Source organism: Stylophora pistillata, chromosome 1 (genome assembly GCF_964205215.1).
Source record: "Stylophora pistillata chromosome 1, jaStyPist1.2, whole genome shotgun sequence".
Taxonomy (NCBI): domain Eukaryota; kingdom Metazoa; phylum Cnidaria; class Anthozoa; order Scleractinia; family Pocilloporidae; genus Stylophora; species Stylophora pistillata.
Window position 1 is genome coordinate 13,211,271 of NC_142519.1, and position 25,857 is coordinate 13,237,127.

Consider the following 25,857-nt stretch of genomic DNA (forward strand, 5'->3'; position numbering starts at 1 on the left):
CAAAGGAACGGAAAGAAGGACAGCAGCCATCAATTTTCCTTCGTTTGTACAAGAACAAATTTACAAGAACATCTACATCTACAAGAACAAATTTAGCCGCCTCCATTCAAGAATATTCAAAGCCTTAAGGCTTTCTAGTACTTATATTAGTATGCAGCTGGACGAGTTGATATTTTTTCGGCAGTGGAAAACTTAATTTAGCAGTAGAATTTTCGTCCTTTTAGTTTACCGACGAGGTATGTTGCAAGAACACCTCTTTTTCCTTTTTTCTTATTTCTTAGTTTTCTTTTCTTTTTTTTTTTATAATCACTAGCTAAAGACGGTTGTTCCTATGATTATCGGGTTAGCATATCAAAGTGTGCTAATATATTGATTAAGGCTTTCAATATACCTAAAAAATTAAGCTTTTGTTTATTTTGGTCAGCCACTATGTATATGAATCAGCACAACCTACTTCGTGTAAATCTGATTGGTTTCTAGTGTGATCTATTGTTGTTGAGCCTACCAGCGGTTTGCATTTGTACTTGAGTGGTTCCTTTTGCACTAGTGATACATGAAAATGACACCGAGCTGTTTTCAGCCAATCATGAGTGTAATTTTTCATGTATATCAGTATTGCGATAAATTAACCAAAACCAAACAAGTAATTGAAAAGGAGTTGTTTTCTGCGAAATAAAGACCTAATACACATGTATTGTTACTAAGTTTAAACATCAATGTTCATCTGAACCATTATAAAGAGAATTTAGAGGACTGCTAGCTTACAGGAAGTCAAGAAATGTTAAGTTCTGAATAATTCTAGGTATTACTTAGAAAACATAATAATAATAATCACAATAATAATGAGCATTAAACTACTTATAGGCCCCTATTAGCAATGAAATATAAGTATTGTAGAAAATCATTCGCGAAAACCAAAACATCACATCATTCCACATTTTGTGTTATCCAAAAACTTGTTTCAATACTGGCAAGTAAAATATTTTTAAATAGAACATCATAAGCATTAAATTCCAAAAATGATCCTTACAACGCGATAAGATATCCTTTGTTTTTACGAAATTGTATAAAAGCCAATCCTTGAACGATATTGTACAATCGAGATTCCCATACTTACTTTCGCCGTTTTGAAATATGCCTCCGTGAATTCTCAACAGTGCATTGAAGGAGAATGCAACTACAATACAATTTATTTCACTTTATGGCGCTTCCAGGAGGCTTCAAACAGTTTCAAACTCTTTCAAACTCTCTCAGAGAGTAAGTTGTGCATCCTTTAAATGTGATTCCCTTAACTGAATGTGATTCCTTCATTCATGGACCTGGGAAACATGAAGGTTCAATGACTTAGACACAGTTTCCAGTACGCAAATACACCTGTCCAAAGGAGGCGTGAGATCGCAATAAGTTTTTTTTGGAATTTATCTACTGCTTTACTAAATATTCTCATCCTGTTGAAATTGAAATGTTACGCAAAGGTGCCTACAGCTGGGAAAATAATTACCCTTCAGTAGATACATCTTTAGAAGTTACCAATGTAACCGAAAATGCAGGAAGATATGTCCACAATGATTGGACAACTAAGTGGCGTAAAAAAATGCTCTTTAACGAAAATGAAACTCTATCGAATAGTAACTTGATATCACTAAGAGGTTGGCAGAGACGTCTTGGACACTTATCGAGGATTGTAACTACGATGCAATACAATTAGAAGTATCGCGTTAGACTACAAGACGTAAAGGACCTGGGATCGAGAGGTGCGGGTTCCAGTCCTACTGCAGAGATTATTGAAGTTATTCTTTCAACTTAGGAGAATATAACTTAAACTTTGAGCTCTACCAAGTAAGGGATAGTTACGTCTGAGCTACAATTGTATACTTCAAACAAATTTTGTCTATCATGATGCGGTACATGGAGAATGTATAACCATCCGTCAACATTGCGTTAGATTGGAATCCTAGTTCTGTTCAATATCAAAATATTCATTTAACACTTTGCTGCACGGGCAAATGTTTGATGGTTATTAAGCAAATGTCGAAGTGTGGATGCACGTGCACGTGGATGGTTTGGAGAGTGGGAGAGAGGCGTAAGAGTTGCTAAAAAGGTAGAGGTTTTCCCTTGCGCGGCTATCGCTCCGCTTTCTTGACGGACATTAATACCGATAAGGAAGACTCGGATAAGCGACAAACTGCGCGTAGTTTTTGGGTTGCAGGACTTGCGGCTGAACTGAATTTAAAGTTGCAGTTTATTACAACTCGCACATCATATAACTTACGTGCAGTTATGCGTATAGTTAACAGCTATCTATGTAGATACCTCGCGCGTGCATTAGATATGAGACGGTAAATGGGAAAGACGCGCGTAGCGCCGACTAGACTACGATCGGTCACGTAACCAACAAGCGCAAATGGAATAACTACGTTGGTCAAATTAACCTCTTGTAAATAATTGTGCAGAAAGAATATGCATAATGCCTAGTGATCGGGCGACTTAGTCGTATAAAAAATGCGTTCTAACTAAAATAAATCTTTTCAAATAGTTGAATTGAAATTACTGAGGAGTCAACAATATCTGCGAGGAGTCGTAAGCGGTACTGGGGATTCTTTTCTAAGTTCCGAGTGTGCTGCTTATAGGCTGCATTTATCATGCCTCCAAGACGTTAAGTTTTAAACGCAGATTGCTAAAGGTTCCGGACACCAAAAATGGGAAGCAGGCTTTTTTTTTTTAACTGCTTCATAACAGATAACAAAGAGTGCAGTTTGCATTTGCGATCAAATCACAGGTACATCTACAACAACAAACTCAGCAGCCTTCAGCTGGGAATATTCAAGAACTGAAAGTCCTTGAAAATTTTGTGATTGGTCGTGTTTTTGTTTCTTTTTCTTTTTCTTTTTGTTCTGTAAGTTATAGATATCTACAGCTGAGATTTAAGGCACGGGCTCTTTTATACGCAAATATATACAATGAGCGATTCTATGTAAGTGCTCTATCAGAGTTGTTTCACTATAGACTTTAGTACCTAGTTGATTAGAAAATACTGGCTGATCAGATTGAGGGAACTGATATAACAGGTGGTGTGCCTTTCAGTTTAGGTGAAACGTTGCCCTGTTAGCAAATATACTTAGTGGAAAGTAGCGAGGAAAATAGTAAACAAATAGCAAGTAAATGTCAATTAGATCGATTTCATAAACCTCAATATTTTATGACTTTGTTATTACTGATCTGCACCTGAAATCATTTATCACAGGTGGTTAAAAAAGACCTATCACCAAACATATTTGATACAGAAATTACAAAGAGCACTCTCTGGTTCCCTCGATAAAAATTCAACGAGATTGGCTATAAAAAGGAACAGGGTCACTGAACTTATCGAAATCATAATGAACAAGTAGATTTCCACGTTTCCGTGCGACTGTACAGTGATATATCACAGATGACGCCGATAAAAATTTAAGAGGCCTTTTTCATCGAGAGGTGCTTTTCCTTACAGAAATTCTCCGGTTACATTTCTGAACGACAGCTCACAATGCAATATATGTACGACCAGTTGCCTCAGGCCAATTCCGTGTTTAAAAGGCGTTTTTCCTTAGAAAGATAACCGAGATTGTACGTGTTGTACATTTCTCGGGAAAGGATGCCTTTTGGGTAGATTCGTTTAAATCAGCTTCGGCGTTTTTCACCACGTGAATTTGTTTACAATTATATGCTCTTTTATGTTGTTCTTTGTTTGAGGTACATTAACTATGGAAAAAGTTCTAGTAAAAGTCTGAGAAGAAAATTTAAGATTCTTCTAACTCTCAAGCTGATTACGACTTTATGCGTTGTGCGCTTTTCTAAAACACTCTTACAGTGGGAAAGGCTAGCTCAGATCTAATGGAAAAAGTACGTTCCTTTGAGATATTGGCTCTTTGCAAAATGATTTTCTTCCTAAAATTTTCATAAATGTTCAATTAAGATCTAACAAAACAAAAACACGTTTGACAATATGGTCAGTGGTGAGCGAGCAAGATGGACGCATGGTTTACAGCTCCGTCCTAGCTTCAACTTTTTCAACATTTTCTTCGTGTATTGTATACTATTTTCTTCAGTAATTGTCAAATTTTCAATCATCAACATGCCGACTGACTCTTATTCATTGTTAAAGAAGAACAATCCAGAGCCTAAAGCTCAAATTGAAGATCTCGCTGAAGAGATCAAGAATCTCAAATCGCAGTTAGCTAACAAAGATGGTGACGAGTCAACATCAGCAGCAGCACAGGCTGAGAGAGACCAACGATCTCCCACAACTGAGCAAACAGATTTTCAGCCAGTCCAAACTAGAGCAGAAGCAGAGCTCAGGCGGTTAAGTGCTCGTCTTTCCCGAGTGAGTGCAAAAGTTGATGAGGTAGGGAAGGCGATTGATACCATCAAGGAGTACAGCTTCCAGTACAACATCAAGATTGTAAGAGTACCTGAACTCAACTGACCTCCTGCGTTGCCGAAAGCAGCGAGTGGAACTTGGTCAAAATTGTTTTTCAGAGTGGCGTGATGTACCGGTGGAGGTCCCCCAAAGTACAAAGGAGACTCTCGATCTCTGTCCTATTCTTATTAATGACAAGCAAATTGATATCGTTTCGTATGCTAAGATCCTTGGTGTAAATGTTTCGAGCGACTTAAAATGGAACCATCATATTTCCGAAGCTGTTAAGAAGGCTAGGAAACGCTTCTTCTGTCTCTCTCAGTTAAAGCGCTGAGGTCTAGGTTCTGAGGAATTAGTGCAGTTCTGTCGTAGCTGCATTTGCCCTATTACTGAATATGCCTGCCCAGTCTGTCATGATAGTCTACCCGTGTATCTTTCTCGTGAGTTAGAGGCAGTGCAAAGGAGGACGATGCGTATTATTTTTCCATGTTTTCCTTATGACGAAGCGCTGGTTAAGGCAGGACTTGTAACTCTGTCAGGCAGAAGACAAGCCCTGACGGACAAACTTTTTAAGAACATTTTGGAAAACAAAGACAGTAAGCTTCAGAATTTACTCCCCCCACAAAATACCAAGTGTTATAACCTCAAGAAGTCACGCATGTTGAACCCGTTTTTCAAGACTGAGATTTCGTAAAAGTTTCATCGTTTAAGATGCAAGATTTCTGATTCTATACTTTAATAGTTTGTAGATATAGTTTTAATCCCCTTAATTATGTAGGGATTTATACATATTTTTTTACCATGTAAATATGACGTAATTCAGCTTTTGGGTTGTAAAGTTATATAGACAAACTATCTATCTATCGAAATAGAGAGTGTGTTGTCTCGGAAAGATAAAGAAGAAAGTGGAAGTGGTTCAGCCCGTAGTTATGACCAAAATTTCCGATGATGTCCGCCTTTTCGTGGGCCGTGAAATTAAAGATAGAGAATGGAACTGCAGTCAGTGCTTACGGAAGAATGTTTCAGAGAATTTAAAGAAAGAGAACCCGTAACTCAGAGAATGTGGCACATGCAGCTACAATTACAGTTATTCTGACCAAAGAGCCTATGCGTATCAAGACCATAAAGTTGAGTGAAGCAATTGACCTCAAACAGTTCAGCAATGCGACGAAACTATTCAGAGTCACCGCTCTCATCCTAAAGTTTATCAGAAGTTTAAAGGCAGCGAGAAACCGGAGAAGAGAACCGCATAACAAAAAACCAACCCTGACGGTAGAAGAGATAAGTGAAGTAAAGAGCTTATGGATTCGCGAAATACATGAGGCTATGAAGCATGAAAAGAATTTTGAGAATCTAAAGCAACTACTCGGTTTGTTCAGCCAAGATGGTAACATTCTGAGGTGCAAAGGCAGTCTGGGGAACGCTCCACTGGACATTGCAGCGCGTTACCCTATTCTGTTAACAAGACGAAATCACGTGAGAAGACTGATCGTGTAACCCTGTCACAGATAGCTGAATCAGGGAGGAGTAAGAACTGTAACTCTCGTACAACTGAGAAGTGAAATCTGGGTTCCCAAGGGCAGACAACTTGTGAAGAAAACGCCTCATCAGTGTGTTACTGCATGAAACCAGGTTTGCCTTACAGGGCCCCCAAAGGAACTGATCTACCCGAAACAAGGGTCACCGATATTCCTGCGTTCACGCACGTGGGAGTTGATTTCGCCGACCTGTTATTTACGAAGACTACCAGAGGCATAGCCAGAACTTACATCTGCCTGTTTACATGTGCTACGTCCAGAGTGATGCACCTGGAACCTCTCCCAGACTTATCCTCAGAAGCGTTCATTGGAGGCCTTTAACGATTTGCTGGAAGACGAGGAATACCAGCCTCCATAACATCTGTCAACGCCAAAACGTTCAAGGGAGCTTACAAAGACCTTACCCAGCTATTCAGAGACATGAAAGCCCAAGATTTTACCACCACCAAAAACATCACTTGGAACTTCATACTAGTGAAAGCGCCACGGTGGGGAGGATATTATGAGTGTATGATCTAGCTAGTCAAGAGAAGCTTTTGCACGGTGCTTGGAAAGGCGCAGCTGTCTTACAAAGAACTTCTTACAGTCTTAATTGAAGTAGAGGGAGTGCTCAACTCACGACCCCTTATGTACATATACCCCGAAGTCACGGAAGAGTCATTAGCGCCATCGCACTTGGTGATTGGGAGACGCCTGAACACTCTTCCTAATAGGACAGAGCTTAGCGACCATGAAGATTGCGCCTCCAAACTACAACGAAAGGCGCGACACCTCAGCAAACTCATAGGACATTTTCGGAAACGATGGACCAAAGAATACTTTATCAGGCTGAGGGAGTTTTACCTTTGCGGTATCCTGTTATTAATCGTTTGAGTGATCCTGCTGCTCATATCCGACAAAGGAAAGTGGCGTGTCGGTTGTTATTTCTGATCCTAAAGTGAACTTGCACACGAAAAAATCGGCCGCTTGACTTGCTTACGAAATTTACGAAATTACAAAGCGCGCGCATAAGCTCAATATCTAAAGTTTCAGCATTTCAAAATTTGTGCAACCCTGGAGCAATAGATCTGTTTGGAAGCGGAAACGGAAATCTCTTAAGAACGGCATGTTTAATTGAGTGAAAAATAAAACTATAACATGATAAGATGATAAAAAATTGCGATTCAAGAAAAAATCACAACTCTTAGCTCCCTACAACTTACACACGCGAAAATCGTCCGCATGACTTGGCGACGAAATTTTTTAGAAATTACGAATTTTCAAAGGACGCACACAAGCTCAGTGACTGTTTCTGTAACATTCCCCACCCCCCACACTGGGAGGTAGTCTTGGTGGGTTTCTTAAGAAGTAATTGACAATTATTTCCAAGCTGAACCAGTTTGTTATTAGTCTCAAAAAAGTCTAGGCACCACACACAACTTTAGCTACACGGGTGTGGCCATCTCGTCCAGGATGCATTTCAACAATCCTTCCTTATAGCAAACGTCCTCTTGGAGTATTAGGCTGAATCAAAAGAACTGCATCCTCAACCTGTAGGTCTCGGCATTCTGAGGTCCAGTTTGGTCGGCTTTTAAGTAAGGGCTCGAACGAACTCCATGAGCCATCTCCTCCACACTCGCGAAATAATGCTGATGCAAATTAGTAGTTTCAACGGACTCAGCAACTCTTCCCCCATTTGTTCGTGCAAGAAATTAGATGTCAATGGAACATCGTCTCGTGGATAAGTAGACGGACGGGAAGCTAAAAAGGACTCCAGACCAGAGAACACAGTGATCAGCTTCTCATCGTTTACATCTCGTTTCCCTTCAAAGGCGTAAGTGGCTTTCGAAGCAGCTTTTCGCAACGAAAACACAGCTTTCTTTCTTTCTCGATCTTCCAGTGGTCATCCACTCCTCTGTTGTAAAACTCCTTGCAATCCCATACCCCGTGATCGAATCTGTAACAGATAGAACATGGACGCTTCGTACTACGCGCCACTTTCCCCATTGCAACAGCATGCAAATTTCGCATCGTGTTCTGTTCGTGGTATCTAGATACTCTCAGTAGTCCAACGTGCTCGACAGTGTGACTCAATCCCGTTTACCAGTTGCGCTTCTTATATTCTGAATCTGTGTTCGTCTTTCAACCATTCTATGAAAGCTATGACTGATCTTTGTCTGGCGCGTTCATTTAACAAGCGACTGAAGTTCTTTAGTTGATGCTTGGGCAGCTTTTTAACCCGCAAGCTGTGAAGAGTTCCATCTCCTAACTCGCTGTCTTTTTTTCAGCCTGTAACTTTATCACTGCGATTCCAACAGGGTCAGCGAACTTCTGTAGCGGGTGGACATCGTTGCTTCTTGTTAACGGCGCCTGTTCTAGTTGATCCAAGTATGCTCACAGACGCCGGCGCGTACCACCATACTTCGTTTTTAACATTTGTTTTCTCTTCTCGTATTCGGGTGCAGTGACTTCACAATGCATCCGGAGTATGGAAACGCGAATAAGAAACGATCATTGGAAAGAAAATGGTGAAGAACTTACATTATTAAATTGACGAGAGTACGTTGGCTAAGCTTAGTAAAATGTTCAATACTGAGATTTTTAAGCCCAACTTAATTTTATCAAAGTAGTAACATGGAGATCGCAAATGTCTCGATTTAGATCTAGGTTACTACAATGAATACCATGTATAACTGTTGCGATAAGAACACACAACGCCATCCCTACTCCCTCTCCCTCCCCAACTATTTATCCAGGACTTATCTGCTTGTGTTTGCTGAGAATTTCTGTTGCATACGACACTGATGGATGAGGCTTTTAGTAGCAACAGCCGAGTAAAAAGTTATTTCACAGCACCTTGGGAATGTTACCTCTCGCAATTAACAGTGTGCACACACGTTTGAATATTGACAATTTTCATTAGAGGTCTCAATGGCTTATTCCACATTGTCTTCTTAATATATGAGGGCAGCACAGGAGCAAAGTGGGGACTAAAAGAGTGATTACTGTCTATCTATCTATCTATCATTCCTCGTGCTCCTGTGCCGCTCGTAATGTAAAGATTACGGAGTCTGGTTTCGAAAAAACTTGCAATGCAAAATTTTTTGGTTGCCCTCTTATCTAGCACGTTTCGTGCCTTGTAAGGGCTAATAACTAAATTTTCAAATCTGACTCCTTCAACCATGGTTCCGGGAAACGTGAAGGCACAATGAAGGCGCGAGATCCCTTTCACTTTCTATAGAAATTTATTTCCTGCTTTGCTAAATATTTCTATCTTGTTGAGAACCAAATGTTACGCACATGTAACTCGCACCTACAGCTGGGAAAATAATCACTCTTCATCAAATACAGCTTTAGAAGTTACCACTGTAATCTAAGCAGCATAACGATACAAATGACCGACAGTGATTGAAAAACAAAGTAATGTAAACAATTTTGGCATAATTTCTTGATTTTTAATGTATTTTTGCATGGTGTTTTTTTTTTTAACAGTTTTTTTTCTATCTAAAATACCAAGCCCTAAAAGGGTTCAAAACAAACTGAAATTAAACTCTGGAAATTAACTTAAAAGTTACTTCTTGAATGCCTCCGTAACACTGTGGCAAATACATGATTAATAGTTACAATAACTGGTTAACTTGGTTGAAACTGAACTGAACGCCTGGAAAAAAAAGATTACGCGTCTTTAATGAAACGTTGAACGCGACAAACATCGCGATACGTAGTGCGATATATATTTCACCTTTCTGGGACAAAATTGCGGGCTGTTTCCACAATTAGGGAAGTTCCTTTTTTCAAAACCCTGATTGGTTGGGTAAAGTGTTTGTTTAAGACTTTTTGTTCTCTTTCTGCATCTTTTTCATTATTATTTTTAACAACAATAACATGAAACTTGATTAATTGGGAAACCGTCTAATGAAGTTATGCATGGTAAACCTTATGGCTTTATCTTGTTTGCACTTGGAACATTTTACGGTTCACTCAGCTGGTACAGAGGTTGGCAGAGACGTTCAAGAGCCGTAACTAATCGTGGGTTGCAACTAAAGGGCCAATACACTGAGATTATACAGTATAACGTATCACGTTCGACTAACGGAAAGAATAAAAACTGCCATATATCATGATATCTAATGTGCACTAATCGTACATGTAAGCGGGAGGGGATGGCGCTGCCCCTCCCTTTATTGAATGTGAAGGTTTGCTCGCGCTGAGTTTTTGAGTAATTGCCTGACAGCTCTTTATTGATAATAATTGTAAACAGTTGGTTTATTTATAATTATGCAATATAAAAGGGGAAAATCAACAAATATTTACACGATATGTTGTGGCCTTATCATTACTATAGCCGGTGTCTGGCGCGTTGGACATGCGATCGAGAGGTTGGGGTTCGAACCCTAACAGAGATCATTGTAGTTTCTCGAACACAACTCTTCTTTACTCTCCGAGTACTGGAAATCGTACACAGTTTGGACAGGTGTTTTGTCTTTTGAAACTTAGCGTGGGAAATGCTGAATTGAGATATTAAATTCAGCCAGCAACACCTGAGTGAGTTCAGCTAACCAGTATAAACACTAGAAGTGCAATATCTGAGGCGAGAAACTAATAAAGCGATTAAGATCATCATGGTTTCAAAATAATTCGATGAGACAAGCGTGTGCTCATAAAAAGATAAAAAGCCTCCATCTAACTCGAAAAGGTGGTCGTATCTTATCTCCTCTCTAAAGAAAACTCTGAATGAAGGATACTTAGTACTTGGTTAGGATATTCATATATTGCTGAACAGTTTATTGAAATAGAATAGGGATTCAATGAAATAATAAAGAAAAATCAGGAAAATATGAAGGCTGTATACCATTAGAGGAGGTCCTTCGTCTAAAATCTTTTTACTTTGGCCACATTAGATTCGCACGATTAGCAGAAAGGTGGCGGAGGCTTGACGTTGTAAACAGGGTATTCACTGCGCAATGCATCTTATTCTAATGGCTGATAAAAAGGAAACAAATACATTCTAGAATACAACAACTCTAAAAAGTCTCCGATGGCATGGTGGTTCTCGTAACAGATAAAAAAGGGTGATGACTTTACTTTACTTCTAAGTTGAAATGTGGTGCTTGTAAACTGCATTTGTCATGCTACTAGAGCGTTGAGTTTTCAAACTGAGCTTGCAATCGGTACACTAGACCACACAAAGAGAGCCAGGTTTTTTTGGCACTCCTTACTGCACTGCTTACTGCTTACTGCACTGCTGTTGTCACTGCTTACTGAACCTGCATACAGGCAGGTGTAATCATGGCGGTATGTCACGAAATATTGGCCTCCGTGTTTTTGCTATGGCTGGCTGACTGTGGATGAATACTCGTCTTGCAACACACCTAGCTTATTGGTAACTAAACCCATCAATCATTTAGTGCAAGCTGAGTTCTGGAAGGGAAAATGGTTTTAATAATTTTGAAGAACTTAGCTCTCTTCACTGCTAATGTATGAGATACGTTGTGATTGAAACCTGCATTTTGGTTGACGATGTGGATGAATGCTCGTCTGGCAACACACTTAACTTATCGGTGACTGAACCTACAATCTTTTTGTGCAAGCCGGACTCTGGAAAGGAAAGCGGCTTTAATAATTTAGATAAACTCAGCTCTGGTCACTGCTGGTGCTTGAGAAACGTTGTGATTGAAATTTGCATCTTGGTAGATGATATGGTAATGTGCCCTGCATCGTTTAAACCTAGGTTGTTTAAACCTGCTAATTCATTGTTCCATCATTTTGCCATCTTAAACAATAGCAAGTGCAAGCGTAAACTCTCTAATAGCCGAATTTCATATTACGCTAATACGTTGGCGACCAAACAGCTTTTACTTCTTTCGGGCGATGTTGAAACCAACCCCGGATGGCAAGGGAGATTATCTGCAGGACCTCGCAAGGTCTGTTCACCAGGGATTAAACCTGAGTGTAGCACACATTAATATCTGCAGCCTTAGGAATAAGGTCGACGAGATAAAAATACTGCTGCACACGGCTGCCGTTTTGACATTCTTGCGATTACTGAAACTCACTTGGATCAGAAAATTTCCAATCGACAACTCGAGATTGGTAACTACAAGATTATCCGAAGGGACAGAGACGCTAACACCATCGGCGGTGGATGTTTATTGTACATCGCCAATCATAAAAGCTCAACAAGGCTAAGCTCCTTGGAATCGAAGGACACTGAGGCTATGTGGCTTAAGATTCTGGTAAACTCGTCCGTTTTCATCGTAGAAACTGTTTATAGACCACCTACAGATTCTCTATTCTTTGATAGATTTCAGGTCATACTCGAGAAACTCTAGATTAAACGCCGCAATGTAGATATTTAACACTCTTCTTAAAGCAAAAAATCCAAAAATCAAGAACTGTGGGCTCAGTATCGCTCATTAAGAAATAGGGTTACGCGCGATGTTAGGGTTGCTAAATGCAAGTTCTACATCGATCTTTTTGACGAAGTAAAAGACTGCAAGTCATACTGGAAGTTGGTCTAAAAAGCTGCTTACAGTTCTGTGCCGCGCAGCCTATACTTGGAATTAGGTTATCAGACGGGGAAATCGAAACATCTGATTACAAGATAGCGAAGATCCTTAATGAGCACTTCTTTACTGTTGGTGAAAAGTTGGCAAACGACCTTCCTGTTTGTAGTCAGGAGAGTAGTAATATTTACTTTTACCGTGTTACTCTCTGCATAGCGAATATTTCCATATCGTATGATAATGTTGCTAATAACATTAAAAAGATGAAAACAAACAAGCCAGCGGACCGGATAATGTTTCCCCAAAACTGCTTAAACGCGCAGGAAAGGAGCTGATCCCACCATTATTATCTCTTTATAACCAAAGTGTTGCACGAAATTCAGTCCCTGCCTTGTGGAAAAACGATAACGTCTCTGCCCTCTTCAAGAAAGACGACCCAGGAAAGCTGATTTAACAGGCTGTTGCCACCACAATAACTGCTCATATTTCTGAGGATAATCTCAGCCACTCTCACCAGTGAGCCTACAAAAAAGGCCACTCAACGGAATTGTTTTTGGTAAAAATGTTCGAGGACTGGAGACGTGCACTGGATAAAAATCTAGTGGTTGGCATCGTCTTCGTTGACTTCCGCAAGGCCTTCGATTCCATCTCTCATCACGTCCTCTTGAAAAAGTTGCAAGCAGTTGGTGTTGCTGGCGATCGATGGTGCTGGATCAAAGATTACTTAGCTGGTCGCTCTCAAGCCACAGTCGTAAATGGTTTTCACTCCGAAATCCTACCTGTGAAGTTTGGCGTGCCACAGGGATCCGTTTTGGGTCCCACCCTGTATTTGTTATTTTGCAACGACTTGCCTGATATAGTTGGGGATTGCGATGGTGATATTCACATGTATGCCGATGACACTACGAATTATGCGACTGCGTCTTCTACTGAGTAGCTTCTTTTGGCGAAAAAACAAACTTATTAGATATGCATTTAAATTCTCGAAGCTTATTGAGCAATTTCGATAAATTTAATTCATTGCTGAGAATCTTAATATGCCGTTCTCTGTGGTTGCTTTGTCAGAAACTTGACTAACTGATTGCACTGCAGAGTTCGTAAAAATTACAGGATACAATTTTGTCTCCAACCATCGTAAATCGAAAACAGGCGGCGGAGTTGGAATTTATTTTACCAAACGGCCTTGAATACAAGCTTCTCGATGCGAAGAATGCAAATTCTCAGATCCAGATGTAATCGAATCACTTCTCTGGGAAATTATCGTTCCTTACGCAAGAAAAAAAGAAAAAACATTGTCGGTCGCGTGTACAGACCAGCAAATCAAAACACTGCCATATTTATTGACAAATTCAACAATATTCTCTCACTAATTTCTGAAGGCATTAAACATAGACCGTCTCCAATACAATCATCATGTTCCAACACAGGAATTTAGTGACAACTTATTTCACACGCCTTTCTTCCTCTCATCTCCAATCCAAAATGGTAGAGTGGTCCAAAATATCTTTGTGACGGACTGAGAGGTAAATACGGTATAGAAGACGAAGTTAAGGGTCAGATAAGGCACGTATACTTCTGTTGAAAACTTGTATATCGTGAGAAATCTCATTTAAAGTTTCGTTTAAAAGGACATGTAACTCACCTCACAAGTCCTTGAACACTGGTTAAGCATTGTGGCGCTCATTCCACAGGTAACAAACAGCAATACCAACAATAACAACAACACCCTAATGACACGTGCAAAATTACTGTAAAGTCTTAATTTACCGACATGATGTGCCGTTTAGAATAATGCATTGTTCACTCGAGTCTGGAAGGTCTCTGCTTGTGTTGATTCTCGTGGATGAAGTTCTACAGAAACTAATTTTGGAAAGTTGTTCTGGCCGACATCTATAGAGCTTTGCAGACTATGTTATGATAAGGGTTGATTGCGGGCTCATTTGATGTAAAGGTAATAAACACCGAATTACCGAAAAACCTTTCCTAACTGCAGCGATCAGTTTTCTGTTGAATTCGCAGACGTACTGTTTAAATACATATGTTATGTCGGAGAATACAAAAAGGCCAAATGTTTTGAGAACCTTGCAAAACATTTATAGTATCACCTGATTAAAATCACACTTACTTTACTGAAGCCATCTGCACTCTCCTATTGGTAAGGATGATAACTCAACCTCCCTAATTTTCTTAAGCCGGGAATCTGGTCGTCTCCGATGAAATTGAAAATTGAGGAAAGGTATGAATAACGCCCAGTGATCAGACAACTTAATCGCATTACAAAAAGTGGGTTTTAACGAGAGTTAATCTTTGAAAAAAGGTGAATTGGAATTATTGACAAGTCAACGATATCTGCGGGAAGTCCCTAGCAGTACTAGGGATTCTTTTCTAAGTTCTGAATGTGCTGTTTATAGGCTGCATTTTTCATTTTAGTGAGACGTTAAGTCTTGAACTCAGATTGCACAAGGTTAATGACACCAACTGAATAGGAAGCCAGCTTTCTTTAACACAACTTCATTACAGATATTAAAGAGCGCTGTTTGCATTTTGCCATCAAATTACAGGTACATCTACAACAACAAACTCAGCAGCCTTCATCCAGGAATATTCAATAACTTAAAGTCCCTGGAAATTTTGTGAGTGGTTGTGTTTTTTGTTTTTTGCTTATTGATTTTTTGTTCTGTAAATTATAGAAATCAACAACTGAAATTTAAGTCACGGGCTCCTTTCTACGGAAATACATTGAGTGATTTCTTTGGGCGCTCTATCAGAGTTGTTTCACCATAGACATTTACTGATATAATTACATAACATAACATAACATAACATGACATAAGATAACTTAGTATAATTTCAGAGCTGAGCAAAGAGTTTCCAGCAATCTGATTGGTCAAGCGGTTCCTTATATGACGCTATTATTAAAAACGTTCTTAAACCTTTCAGTGTGGATTCTAGGGACAGAGACTGACGCATTTCTAAGATTGTACCTCATGTTCTTTTCCATGGGTAAAAACTGGAAACACGGGCATTCGGGGTCATTCGATCTTTTTTTGTAGAGTGCCTTTTCCTCCTTCTCTAGCAAATCCCTGATATCTACATTCTTGGACATAAACTTCCTTTTCAAACACCGGTCCAAAAAATTCTGTATTAGAGAAAGGTCGGAGTCTGAGGCACCATAAACCGGCAGGGCATAAGAAAAATTTGGTAAAACTATAGCATTAAAAAGGTGATCTACTTCCTCCTGGGACATTCCTTCCTTACGTAAAGATCCTAACATGAATAATGACTTGTTCGCCTTAATTACCTTCGCGCGCACGTGACTACTATATTTAGAATTTTGTTGGAAAGTAATAACTAATATGGATAACTCTGCACACTGCGGTATATCCCTAACTGGCGCGATGTCCTAATTGAAACCATTCTTACGGAAAATAATCTCCTTGCATTTAGTTGGATTGCATGTTAGTTGGACGATAGTTGTAGAGTCGTCAGCATATTTAAACAAGGCTGGGCGACCTTCTAGATTGAACTCCAAATCATTAATAAACACGTTAAAAAGATATGGCCCACTGACACTACCTTGTATCGTACCCATATAAACCTCACGCCACTGCCCCTTAAAACCGCTAAAAACTACTTGCTGCTGGCGTTTCTCCAGAAAACTTAAATACCAGGCCACAATAAGGGGATTCAATGGCAACTGCCCAAGCTTAGATGACAGAGTTCGTGATTGACACAGTCAAACGCTTTGCTAAAATCCATTGCAAACACTCGGACGGCTTTGCAGTCTTGCTCGTCTAAATAGCTGTAGATGATATGCTGCATGCTCAAGAGCGCATCTGTGCAACTCACCCCTCTCTTATAAGCAAGCTGTGTTGAACTCAGATGCTTTTCGACCATGTCTCGTGCATGGGTGTTATACACAGATTTCTCGAACGCATGTGCAATTACAGGCGTGATCTTAATTCCTCTGAAATCCTGCTTGCCCTTAGGGATGTCAACCTTAGGGAGGGGGGTCACGTGGGCCCTTTTCCACGAGGAGGGCCACTTGCCAGTTTTCAAGGAAACATTCCAGATCTTATGAATGACACTTGCGAAGATCTCAGCGTGATCCCTCAAAATCCAAAAGGGAATGAGATCTGGTCCCATAGCAGTTTTCTTCAGATGTTGTAGGCAATTCCACACGTGTCTTTCTGATATCTGAGGGGCTTCTAAGCTCTTCTCCACAATAGCTGGTACAGGTTTCGTATATGCGTCATCAGTGCACAAATCGGCGAAGTAGCCGTTTAGCTCCTCCAGTGATTTAGTGTCCAATGAGGTCGACGAGATAAAATAATAAGGTCGACGAGATAAAAATATTGCTGCACACGGCTGCCGTTTTGACATTCTTGCCATTACTGAAACTCACTTGGATCGGAAAATTTCCAATCGACAACTCGAGATTGATAAGTACAAAATTATCCGAAGGGACAGAGACGCTAACACCATCGGCGGTGGATGTTTATTCTACATCGCCAATCATATATGCTCAACAAGGCTAAGCTCCTTGGAATCGAAGGACACTGAGGCTATATGGCTTAAAATTCTGGTAAACTCGTCCGTTTTCATCGCAGGAACTGTTTATAGACCACCTACAGATTCTCTATTCTTTGATAGATTTCAGGTCATACTCGAGAAACTCTGGATTAAACGCCGCAATGTAGATATTTAACACTCTTCTTAAAGCAAAACAATCCAAAAATCGAGAACTGTGGGCTAAGTATCGATCATTAAGAAATAGGGTTACGCGCGATGCTAGAGTTGCTAAATGCAAGTTCTACATCGATCTTTTTGACGTACTAAAAGATTGCAAGTCATACTGGAAGTTGGTATAAGAAGCTGCTTACAGCTCTGTGCCGCGCAGTCTATACTTGGAATGAGGTCATCAGATGAGGAAATCGAAACATCTGATTACAAGATAGCGAAGATCCTTAATGAGCACTTCTCTACTGTTGGTGAAAAGTTGGCAAACGACCTTCCTATTTGTCGTCAGGAGAGTAGTAATATTTACTTTTACCGTGTTACTCTCTGCATAAAGAATATTTCCATATCGTATGATAGAAAAGTAAAAATAAACGCCATTCTAGACGACGCATTGAACGAAACTTTCCTAAATGAAGGGTTGCTGGGGTACTAGGACTGCAAGAGCCTTTCGAAAAAGTTCAAGTTCATGTTCTCAACGACACCGTCGAAACGTTTCAGTCCATGCCATTAAAAATTGAAATCGAAAGTGTAGATGGCAGGTTGTCAAAGGAAATCGGGGAAAAAACATATCCTCAGAAAGTCACAGGTAGTTACAGAGCTGTGAACTGGAACAAACATCAGGAGAAATGGCCTCACCTGGCCCAGTGCAGATTTTCCAAGCCGGCAAATTACGGACTTGTCGATCTTTTGATTGGCATTGATAACGCTGAACTCCATTATTTACATTTTGATCTCCGAGGAAAACCTGGTGGACCTATCGCCCGCCTCAGACCACTTGGGTGGAGTTGTATAGGTGCGTCTGACGAAAGCGAAGCCGCGAGGAAATGATCCCACGTTATTCCTTCCTTGTTCACTAGAGAGCCAATTTGGAGCGAGAGAAAAGAGTCCTGTTGTGATGTTGACAACAGCTTAAAGAGATTCTGGGAAATTGAAAAGTCTGGCACAGACCGCGATGACCGACTCGTACTCACCGAAGAAGAAAGACTAGCTTTAAGCAAAGTGAAAGATTCCCTAAAGTACAAAAATGGAAGGTATTGTGTAGCCGTTCCTTGGAAAGAAAACAATCCGGATCTCCCTGACACTAAAACTATGGCACTGTCTCGACTACGAAACACCGAAAGAAATTTGAAGAAGAACAGCCGTGTCGCCGAAGAATATCAAGCAAACATCCAGGCCTATGTTGGCAAAGGATAATTACGAAAGGTTCCCTCAAACGAGCAGCTGCCAGCTAACGTAGGTATTTGCCGCATTTTCCGGTCGTGAGAATGGATAAATCGACAACAAAAGTAAGAATCGTATTTGACTGTGCCGCTAAATGTAATGGTGCTTCCTTAAATGACATGATTCATCCTGGGCCGAAATTACTGCAAGATCTTTTCAAAGTCCTCGTCCGTTTCCCTCGAAACCCCGTTGGCATCGCCTGCGACATCAAAGAAATGTACCTTTAGATAGAGATTGAGGAGCGGGACCGACCTCACTTCCGACTACTATGGAGAGATCTTGACCCTAACCGAGAGCCAGATGTATTCGAGTTTAACCGTGCGGTTTTTGGGAAGAATTCAGCCCCTATGGAGTCGCAGTTCGTCGCGCAGGAAAACGCTCGAAGAAACCAAGACCGTTATCCCCTTGCCGCTGAGACCGTCCTTAAGTCAACTTATATGAACGATTCTATTGACAGTGTTGAAAACGATGATGAAGGAGTGGAGCTATACCGTCAATGAAAGGCATTATGGGGAGTCGCTGGCATGCAAGCCAGGAAATGGATCTCTCATTCACTGAAAGTTATTGAGGCGATTCCATCACAAGAACGCGCCACAGAGATCGTGATTAACAATGGTCCAGACCCGAGAACGAAGACTGGGAATTTCCTGGAAAAGTACTGAAGACGTGTTTACCGTTACCGCTTCTCCAGTTTCCCCGGAATTGCGGACAACAAAACGAAACGTCCTGCGTAAAGTAGCAACGATTTTTGACCAACTGGGATTCGTATGCCCGTATGTTATTAGAGACCTTAAGATTGAGGTTTGGCCATCTAACCGCAAACGGCAAACCGCGGTTTGCCATTAGCGATTTCGCGTTAGCCGTCTGCCCATATTTGGGACTTAAGATTCGCGGGTGGTATGGCTCCTGCCCGAAGGTGATATGTGGATCATTGTGTTTGTTAGATTTTATCGATTACTGAATGAGAGAGCAGAACACTAAATCTTTGATCCTCTTTAAATTGAGCAAGACTACATAGATCTGCTAGACATTATGCAGCTGGACGAGAGTAGTTCTGAAGGTTCGTTGTCGAGCAATAAAGATCTCGATTTCTTATTTCTTGAAGCCGCTTTGTATGCTTGGCCATCTGAACAAAGCCACGGCTAAGGAAAGAAAATAAGCATTCATGTATTCACATATCATCGGAAATTGGCTTTTGTTTACCCTCAAGATAATAAGACCGGCAAAACAGTTTTGCTGCAAAAAACCTTGCGGTAAATCACTTACCTCTAGAGCGTGGTCCTGCCGTACAAACGTGAACCTGAAACTGCAAACCTGACGGCAAGGCATTGGTCACGTGACTTTTTGACGTTAGCGGTTCGCGGGAAATGCCTAAAAACCTCTATCTCAAGGTTCTACTTCAGGAATTGTGGATGCGAGGCTACGACTGGGACGACGAAGTTCAAGATGAAGTAGCCCAAACAACTCTGGACTTGGTTCGAGCAATTGAAAAGTCTGCACGAGGTGACGATTCCTCGGTGTCTGCGAAGTCCAGAGCCTGTTAAGTCGAAGCACATTGGGACTTTTGTCGATGCCTCTTAACAAGCTTATGGTGCAGCAGTTTATATCCCCTGTGGATACGATAACGATACTGTAACCAGTCGCCTGATAGCAGCAAAGAGCAAAGTGGCACCACTGAAACCGATGACAGTACCCAGACTGGAACTCGTGGGTGTGATTTTAGGCCTACCCTTAACACAGTCGCTGCTGACAGCCTTAGAAGTACTAATGCAAAGCGTGACGTTTTACTCTGACAGTACAGATGTTCTATGGTGGATTCGAGGACGCGGCAAGGACTTCCGACCGTTCGTAGTCAACCGAATTGGTGAAATACAGATGTTCACTGAGCCGTCACAGTGGCAGCATGTCTCTACAAAAGAGAATCCAGCCGATTTATGTACAAGAGGGGTCACGCCCTCAGAATTAGCCAAATGTTCCTTGTGGTGGAATGGTCCTGACTGGCTGACAGATGATTTCAGTAGGTAGTCAAAGATGAAAGTCCCGGACAGACCTAATGAAATGCCAGAGATGAGAAACTCGAAAAGGAAAGAAGACACGAATGCCTATGCAACCCTTATGACGTGTAATCTTCAGAAAGGAACCGCACCGAAACAGAGCAACACGTTAAGAGAGTGGAGACTAGATCTGAAACGGTTTTCCAGTTGGACACGTTTGGTTCGAGTACACGCGAGAGTGAGAAGAGTACTACAAAACATGCGCAACAGAGACAATTGGAATGAAAGTATGAAACTGTTGTCCGAAGAATTAAAGGATGCTGAAGGAGAAATGGTGCGCTTGGCGTGCACAACGGAACGCTTTTTGTGAGGAGTACACAGCTTTGAGCTCAGGGAAGCCGATACCAAAGAAAAGCCAGTTGATATAGCTTAACCCGTGCATCGACGACGATGAAGTTATCCGCAGTGATGGCCGATTAAAGTTCGTAAGTTTTCTTCCATATGATACCAGATTTCCAATCATTCTACCTCGTGGACACTGGGTGACGAAACTTATTGTGAAGCACTATCATGAGAGAGGAAATCATCCTGCTGGAGTAAACTTCACTCTTTTCCAGTTGAGTGAGAGATTTTGGATTATCGCCGCACGCGAGGAGATTCGCGAGTGGGATCATGAATGTAACGAGTGTATGAGATGACGAAACAGGCCAGCTTGTCAGATTATGGCCCTACTCCCGCAAATGAGGCTCCGTTTCAGCTTCAGACCCTTCGCCAAAACAGCCGTAGGTTTTGCAGGTCCTTTCTATACTGTTCAAGGACGCGGAAAACCACGACAGAAAAGGTGGTTGTGCCTTTTCACTTGCTTGGAAACACGAGCAGTGCATTTAGAGATGGCCTGGGGACTAGATACCGACACGTTCTTAAATACCTTCGCCCGTTTTACTAGTCGTCGTGGAGTTGATAAAGACGTGACAAGCGACAGAGGCACAAATTTGGTGGGCGCAGAGGGCGAGTTAAAGAAACTAGTCCGCCAGTTAGACCGAAAACATCTTCAGAACAAGACAGTCGAACTTGCAGTGACTGGAGATTCAATCCACCGGCTGCCCCACATTTTGGAGGAGCCCATGAAATAATGGTGAAAGCTACTAACAAATCCACGTACGCCGTTGTTGGAGAACGGGACGTGAACGACGAGGAGTTAATCACAGTGTTCGCAGGGGTGGAGTCACTTCTTAATTCCCGTCTGTTGACTTATCAGAGTTCAGATCCCCGAGACGATGTCCCATTGACACCTAACCATTTCTTGCACGGCCAAATAGGAGGACAGTTCGCTCTTGAGGCCGTTGAATCCACTACTTTGCATCCGCGTCAACGATAGCGAAAGGTTCAAGACATTATTTCACGAGTGTGGAGGAGATGGCTCAAGGAAGTTATTCCAGCCCTTAACAGTCGACCAGAGTGGACTTCAGAGTGCCGAGACCTAAAAGTTGAGGATGTGGTTCTTGTAATTCAGCCCGATACCCCAAGAGGACGTTGGCCATTAGAACGGATTGTTGAAGTTTATCCTGGACGAAATGGCCACACCCGTGTAGTTAAAGTTGCGTGCGGTGTCAAGACTGTCATGAGACCGATTAACAAACTGGTTCCACTTGGAATTAACTGTTAATTGCTTAGTTGGAAACGCACTAGGACTACCTCCCAGTGTGGGGAGGGGGAATGTTAAGAAGACGTTAATGAACTTGTGCGCGTGCGACTCGCGTGCGCGTGCTTTGGGACTACGTAGGCTGATAATATCGTAAGAAAATCAAGCGGACCTTTTAATTTTGACGTGTGCGATTATTTAGAGGGAGTTGAAAAGTTTTTAGTTTATCGAGTAGCAGTTTTGTTTAATGGTCATTGTCGTTTACCGTGAGTCTGACAGTTTACCGTGTTGGAATTAAAGGGTTTGTTTGGATTTCCCGTTTCGCTTCCGAACAGTGGTATCTGTTCTAAACCGGTTAAGAAAAATCAAGCCGGAATCCAGTGCGAACAATGTAATATGTGGATCCATGTAAATACGATCGAAGTGTTGTGAAATATCGGCTACTATTTTCAGCATCCTGGCAAACCGCCCACGTACGTGGATTTGCTCATAGTGCAATCTTCCGAACATGTCAATCTCATTCTTCCACAGTTCAGTGGGCTCATTTAACTCACCGAATTGCTTTGAACCGCTAAACAAATCGGGTTTACCAGAATTCCCCCCCCTCCCCCCGCCAAACCAACTCTATAGGAGCAAAGAGAAATCAACTAGGCGAGGGAATTCAACATACCTCGTTGTCAACTGCCGAAGCGTAAAGAACAAAATAACGGACATCGCTGTTGAGATAAACGATCAGCAAACTGATATTATCCTCGACTATGAATCCTGGTCGAAACCTGACATTAACAGCAGTGAAACCTTTCCTGAGAATCATAAGACCTACAGAAAACGCAGGGATAACAATAAGCGAGATGGTGGAGTTTTCCAGGCCGTAAAGAATCATCCCATAGTGACTAGTCAGTTCGTTAAAGAATCGACTGGGCTCAAGGTAACACACATAACACCCTGGAAATTTTGTCATCGAACAATAACGACATCATTAGCGGAGTCAAAGTTATTGATGGCATAACTGATCATGATATTGTGCCATCTACTGTAAAAATATCATGTCCACGAAACGAAATGTGAAACGCAAAGTTTACATCGATACTGAAAAAGGCTGACTGATCGTATAAAAGGTAAATTTGTAATATCAACTAAGTTGAAATTATAAATTGGCCACCGTAAAGAGTTAAAATCTGAGGTTTTGCTCTGACGAAGGGCTCACGCTCGAAACGTTAGCTTTTTAACTCATTACGGTGGCCAATTTACAATTTCAACTTAGTTGATTTTACCAAATGACCTTGTTACCCCCACCGACGCAGCACCACAGTTTCTTTAGAAACTTACTCCTTTTGATAGTATAAAACACGAGCAACAAGTTTTAACTGCAACTCAGGAATTTAATTCAAGCGACGTATCAGTTTGAAAGAAATGTTCGCCATATAATGGACACTTGTAGACCTCAAAAATATGACCAGCTCGAGGCATAATCTGCTTTGGCTTAACCGATCACTTAGAAGGTAGACAAGAGCTAAAAAACAGCTTTATCACAAAGCAAAGAAGTTAGGAAATCCCGCACACTGGAATGAATTCCATGCTGCCAGAAAACGCGTACAAAAGAATTTGAAGTCTGCAAGGAAAGCACATCTCATATCTAGATCTAGATTTCCTCGGAGATGCGATTAAGGAAAACCCAAAATACTTTTGGTCATACATTAATAAAGCAATTCAAGAATGACGATCGCGGCGTAGCTGACTTCGAAGTCGATGGAAGAATTATATGCGATTGAAATCTGAAATCGGAACGTTTTAGCGATCAGTTCTCTAGTGTGTTTACGAATGAAGATCCCACTAATATTCCTGCCGTCGGTACAAATCCGAAACCAAGCATTAGTGCAATCATTGTTACGAGCCAACGTGTTATTAAGCAGCTATGACCTTTGAAGCCAAACAAAGCTAGTGGCCCTGGTGAGATACCTCCGTGGTTCTTCCAGGCATATGCAGCGGAGATCGTTCCTATTGCAGCAGATATTTACGAAGCCTCCATCGCTACCGGGTGTGTACCATCTAAATGGAAACATGCTAATTTTTGTGTTGTGTACAAGAATGGGGGAAAGTCAGATCCCGCGAATTATAGACCCATCTCACTAACCTGCATCTCATCAAACGTCCTTGAACATATCATCTACATCCACGTGATGAAACACCCAGAACAACACGCAATTCTCATGGACATGCAGCACGGCTTGAGAGCAAAGCGATCTACAGTCAGACAACTGATTCTGACAATCCATGATTTGGCCGAGACTTCCGAAAAACAGTTCTGTCCATGCTACAGTTTTGGACTTTAGTAAAGCCTTTGATAAGGCTCCCCACAAACGCCTCATCACCAAGCTACAGTACTATGGCACTCGTGGACCCCTGTTTAGTAGGGTTGAGACATTCTTAACAAACCGCTCCCAGACAGTGGTGTTTGATGACAAGAGCTTCCACCCTACCCAAGTAACATCTGGGGCACCCGCTTTGAATAACGCCGGATTTGAAATGGTCCAAGCTGCCTCTTCTATTCCTGGTAAAGCAAGTAAGGTCTTGGGAATGATGAAAAGGAAACTCTAGAACAGTCCTAAGGAAGTTAAAGAAATTGCCTACACGACCACAGGGCGCCCAAAGCTGGAATACGCTTGTGAGGCTCGGGACCATCATCTACAAAGGACATATCTTCTCTTCAGAGGGTTCGAGGAAGGCTGCACGATTTTGTAACAACAACTATCAGCCTACATCCAGTGTTACTGAAATGCTTCAACAGCTAGGGTGGACCACCTTAGATTTGAAAACAACAATTTCTCGACTAATTTTTCGATATAAGATGAGTCGAGGGAAAATTGATATTGACACTAATGTTTGCCTGCGCCTTCTCGCCAAACTTAGGACATGTGCGAGCCACAATTTTAGATACATTCAAGAGAAAGCTACCAGAACATTTATTTTATTCTTTTTTCCCCTGAACAATAAGAAGTTGGAACACCCTTCAACATTTTAAAACTGATCTTTTAAATTATTAAGATAATAACAATAATTAGACCATATATTCTTCACTTTACTTTCATATAGACAGTGTATGTAGTTGTAGACATTTTTTTTACCTGTAAATAGTTGGTGCGATATCTATACGATTTTACCGACTGAACATAAATGTAGATGTAGAAAGTCAAGCTTAAAACACAGAGAAAAATTAAAAGTTTGGATCATTCACTGCGACTGCAACGTTGCTCCACTTTCCTGAAAAACGTTCTGCCGTACTCGTTTTTTATCTACAGACAATAAAAAACTTGATAATTCAGTGCTTATGAGTAGGAGCTTTTCAGGGTTTTTAATGTAACCCTGCAAAAGTATGTCATACTGTGATTATGCACCCATCAACTTGCAGCTTGGACATCCTCCTACCGGGCAACCCACGGGCATTTGATCTTCGCCCATGCCCAAGGCTTTGTTGCCATGTTGTAGCAGCTGCCTGGTTCATAGAAACAGTTTCATCAATTGTAGTCGTTACAAGGTGGAGAGACATCGAATTGCATTAATAATAAGCAGTTCCTTGGAGATAATTTAATCTTAGAGTTAACGTACCGAGTGTCTTGCTCATAATATGCTATAATTGCAATGCTACTGAACATTCCTATGTGAAAATTTTAATCAAGCTCTAACCCGGGCTGATAATACCTTTGCACATATATAGTATCAGACACCGATGTCCTTTGATTGAATCCTGTATCATATAGTTAACAATTATTCCACGAGCGCGCGTTGGATATGAGATGATAGGTAGCCAACGAGGCGCGTAGCGCCGAGTTGGCTATAATCA

At 41.2% G+C, this 25,857-nt stretch overlaps 1 protein-coding gene and 2 pseudogenes across 1 annotated transcript; 2 read left to right on the forward strand and 1 right to left on the reverse strand.

The window, feature by feature from the left end:
- Positions 1 to 15,451: 15,451 nt before the first annotated feature.
- Positions 15,452 to 16,811, reverse strand: LOC111336457 (uncharacterized; annotated as a pseudogene).
- A 1,562-nt stretch (positions 16,812 to 18,373) lies between these two features.
- On the forward strand, positions 18,374 to 19,042 carry LOC148741289 (uncharacterized; annotated as a pseudogene).
- Positions 19,043 to 19,747: 705 nt separating this feature from the next.
- LOC148741290 (uncharacterized) lies at positions 19,748 to 20,405 on the forward strand. Its single transcript, XM_088729291.1, has 2 exons — positions 19,748 to 19,883; positions 19,966 to 20,405. Exons 1-2 carry the CDS (start codon positions 19,748 to 19,750, stop codon positions 20,403 to 20,405), a joined length of 576 nt encoding a protein of 191 aa, XP_088585417.1.
- The last annotated feature ends 5,452 nt before the right edge of the window (positions 20,406 to 25,857 follow it).

Excerpts from the sequence above, each read along its gene's own strand:
- LOC148741290 (XM_088729291.1), top strand. The coding sequence starts at position 19,748 with ATGCCTAAAAACCTCTATCTCAAGGTTCTACTTCAGGAATTGTGGATG. Across the intron at positions 19,884-19,965 it reads AATTGAAAAGTCTGCACGAG|CTTATGGTGCAGCAGTTTAT; the intron begins GTGACGATTCCT and ends CCTCTTAACAAG.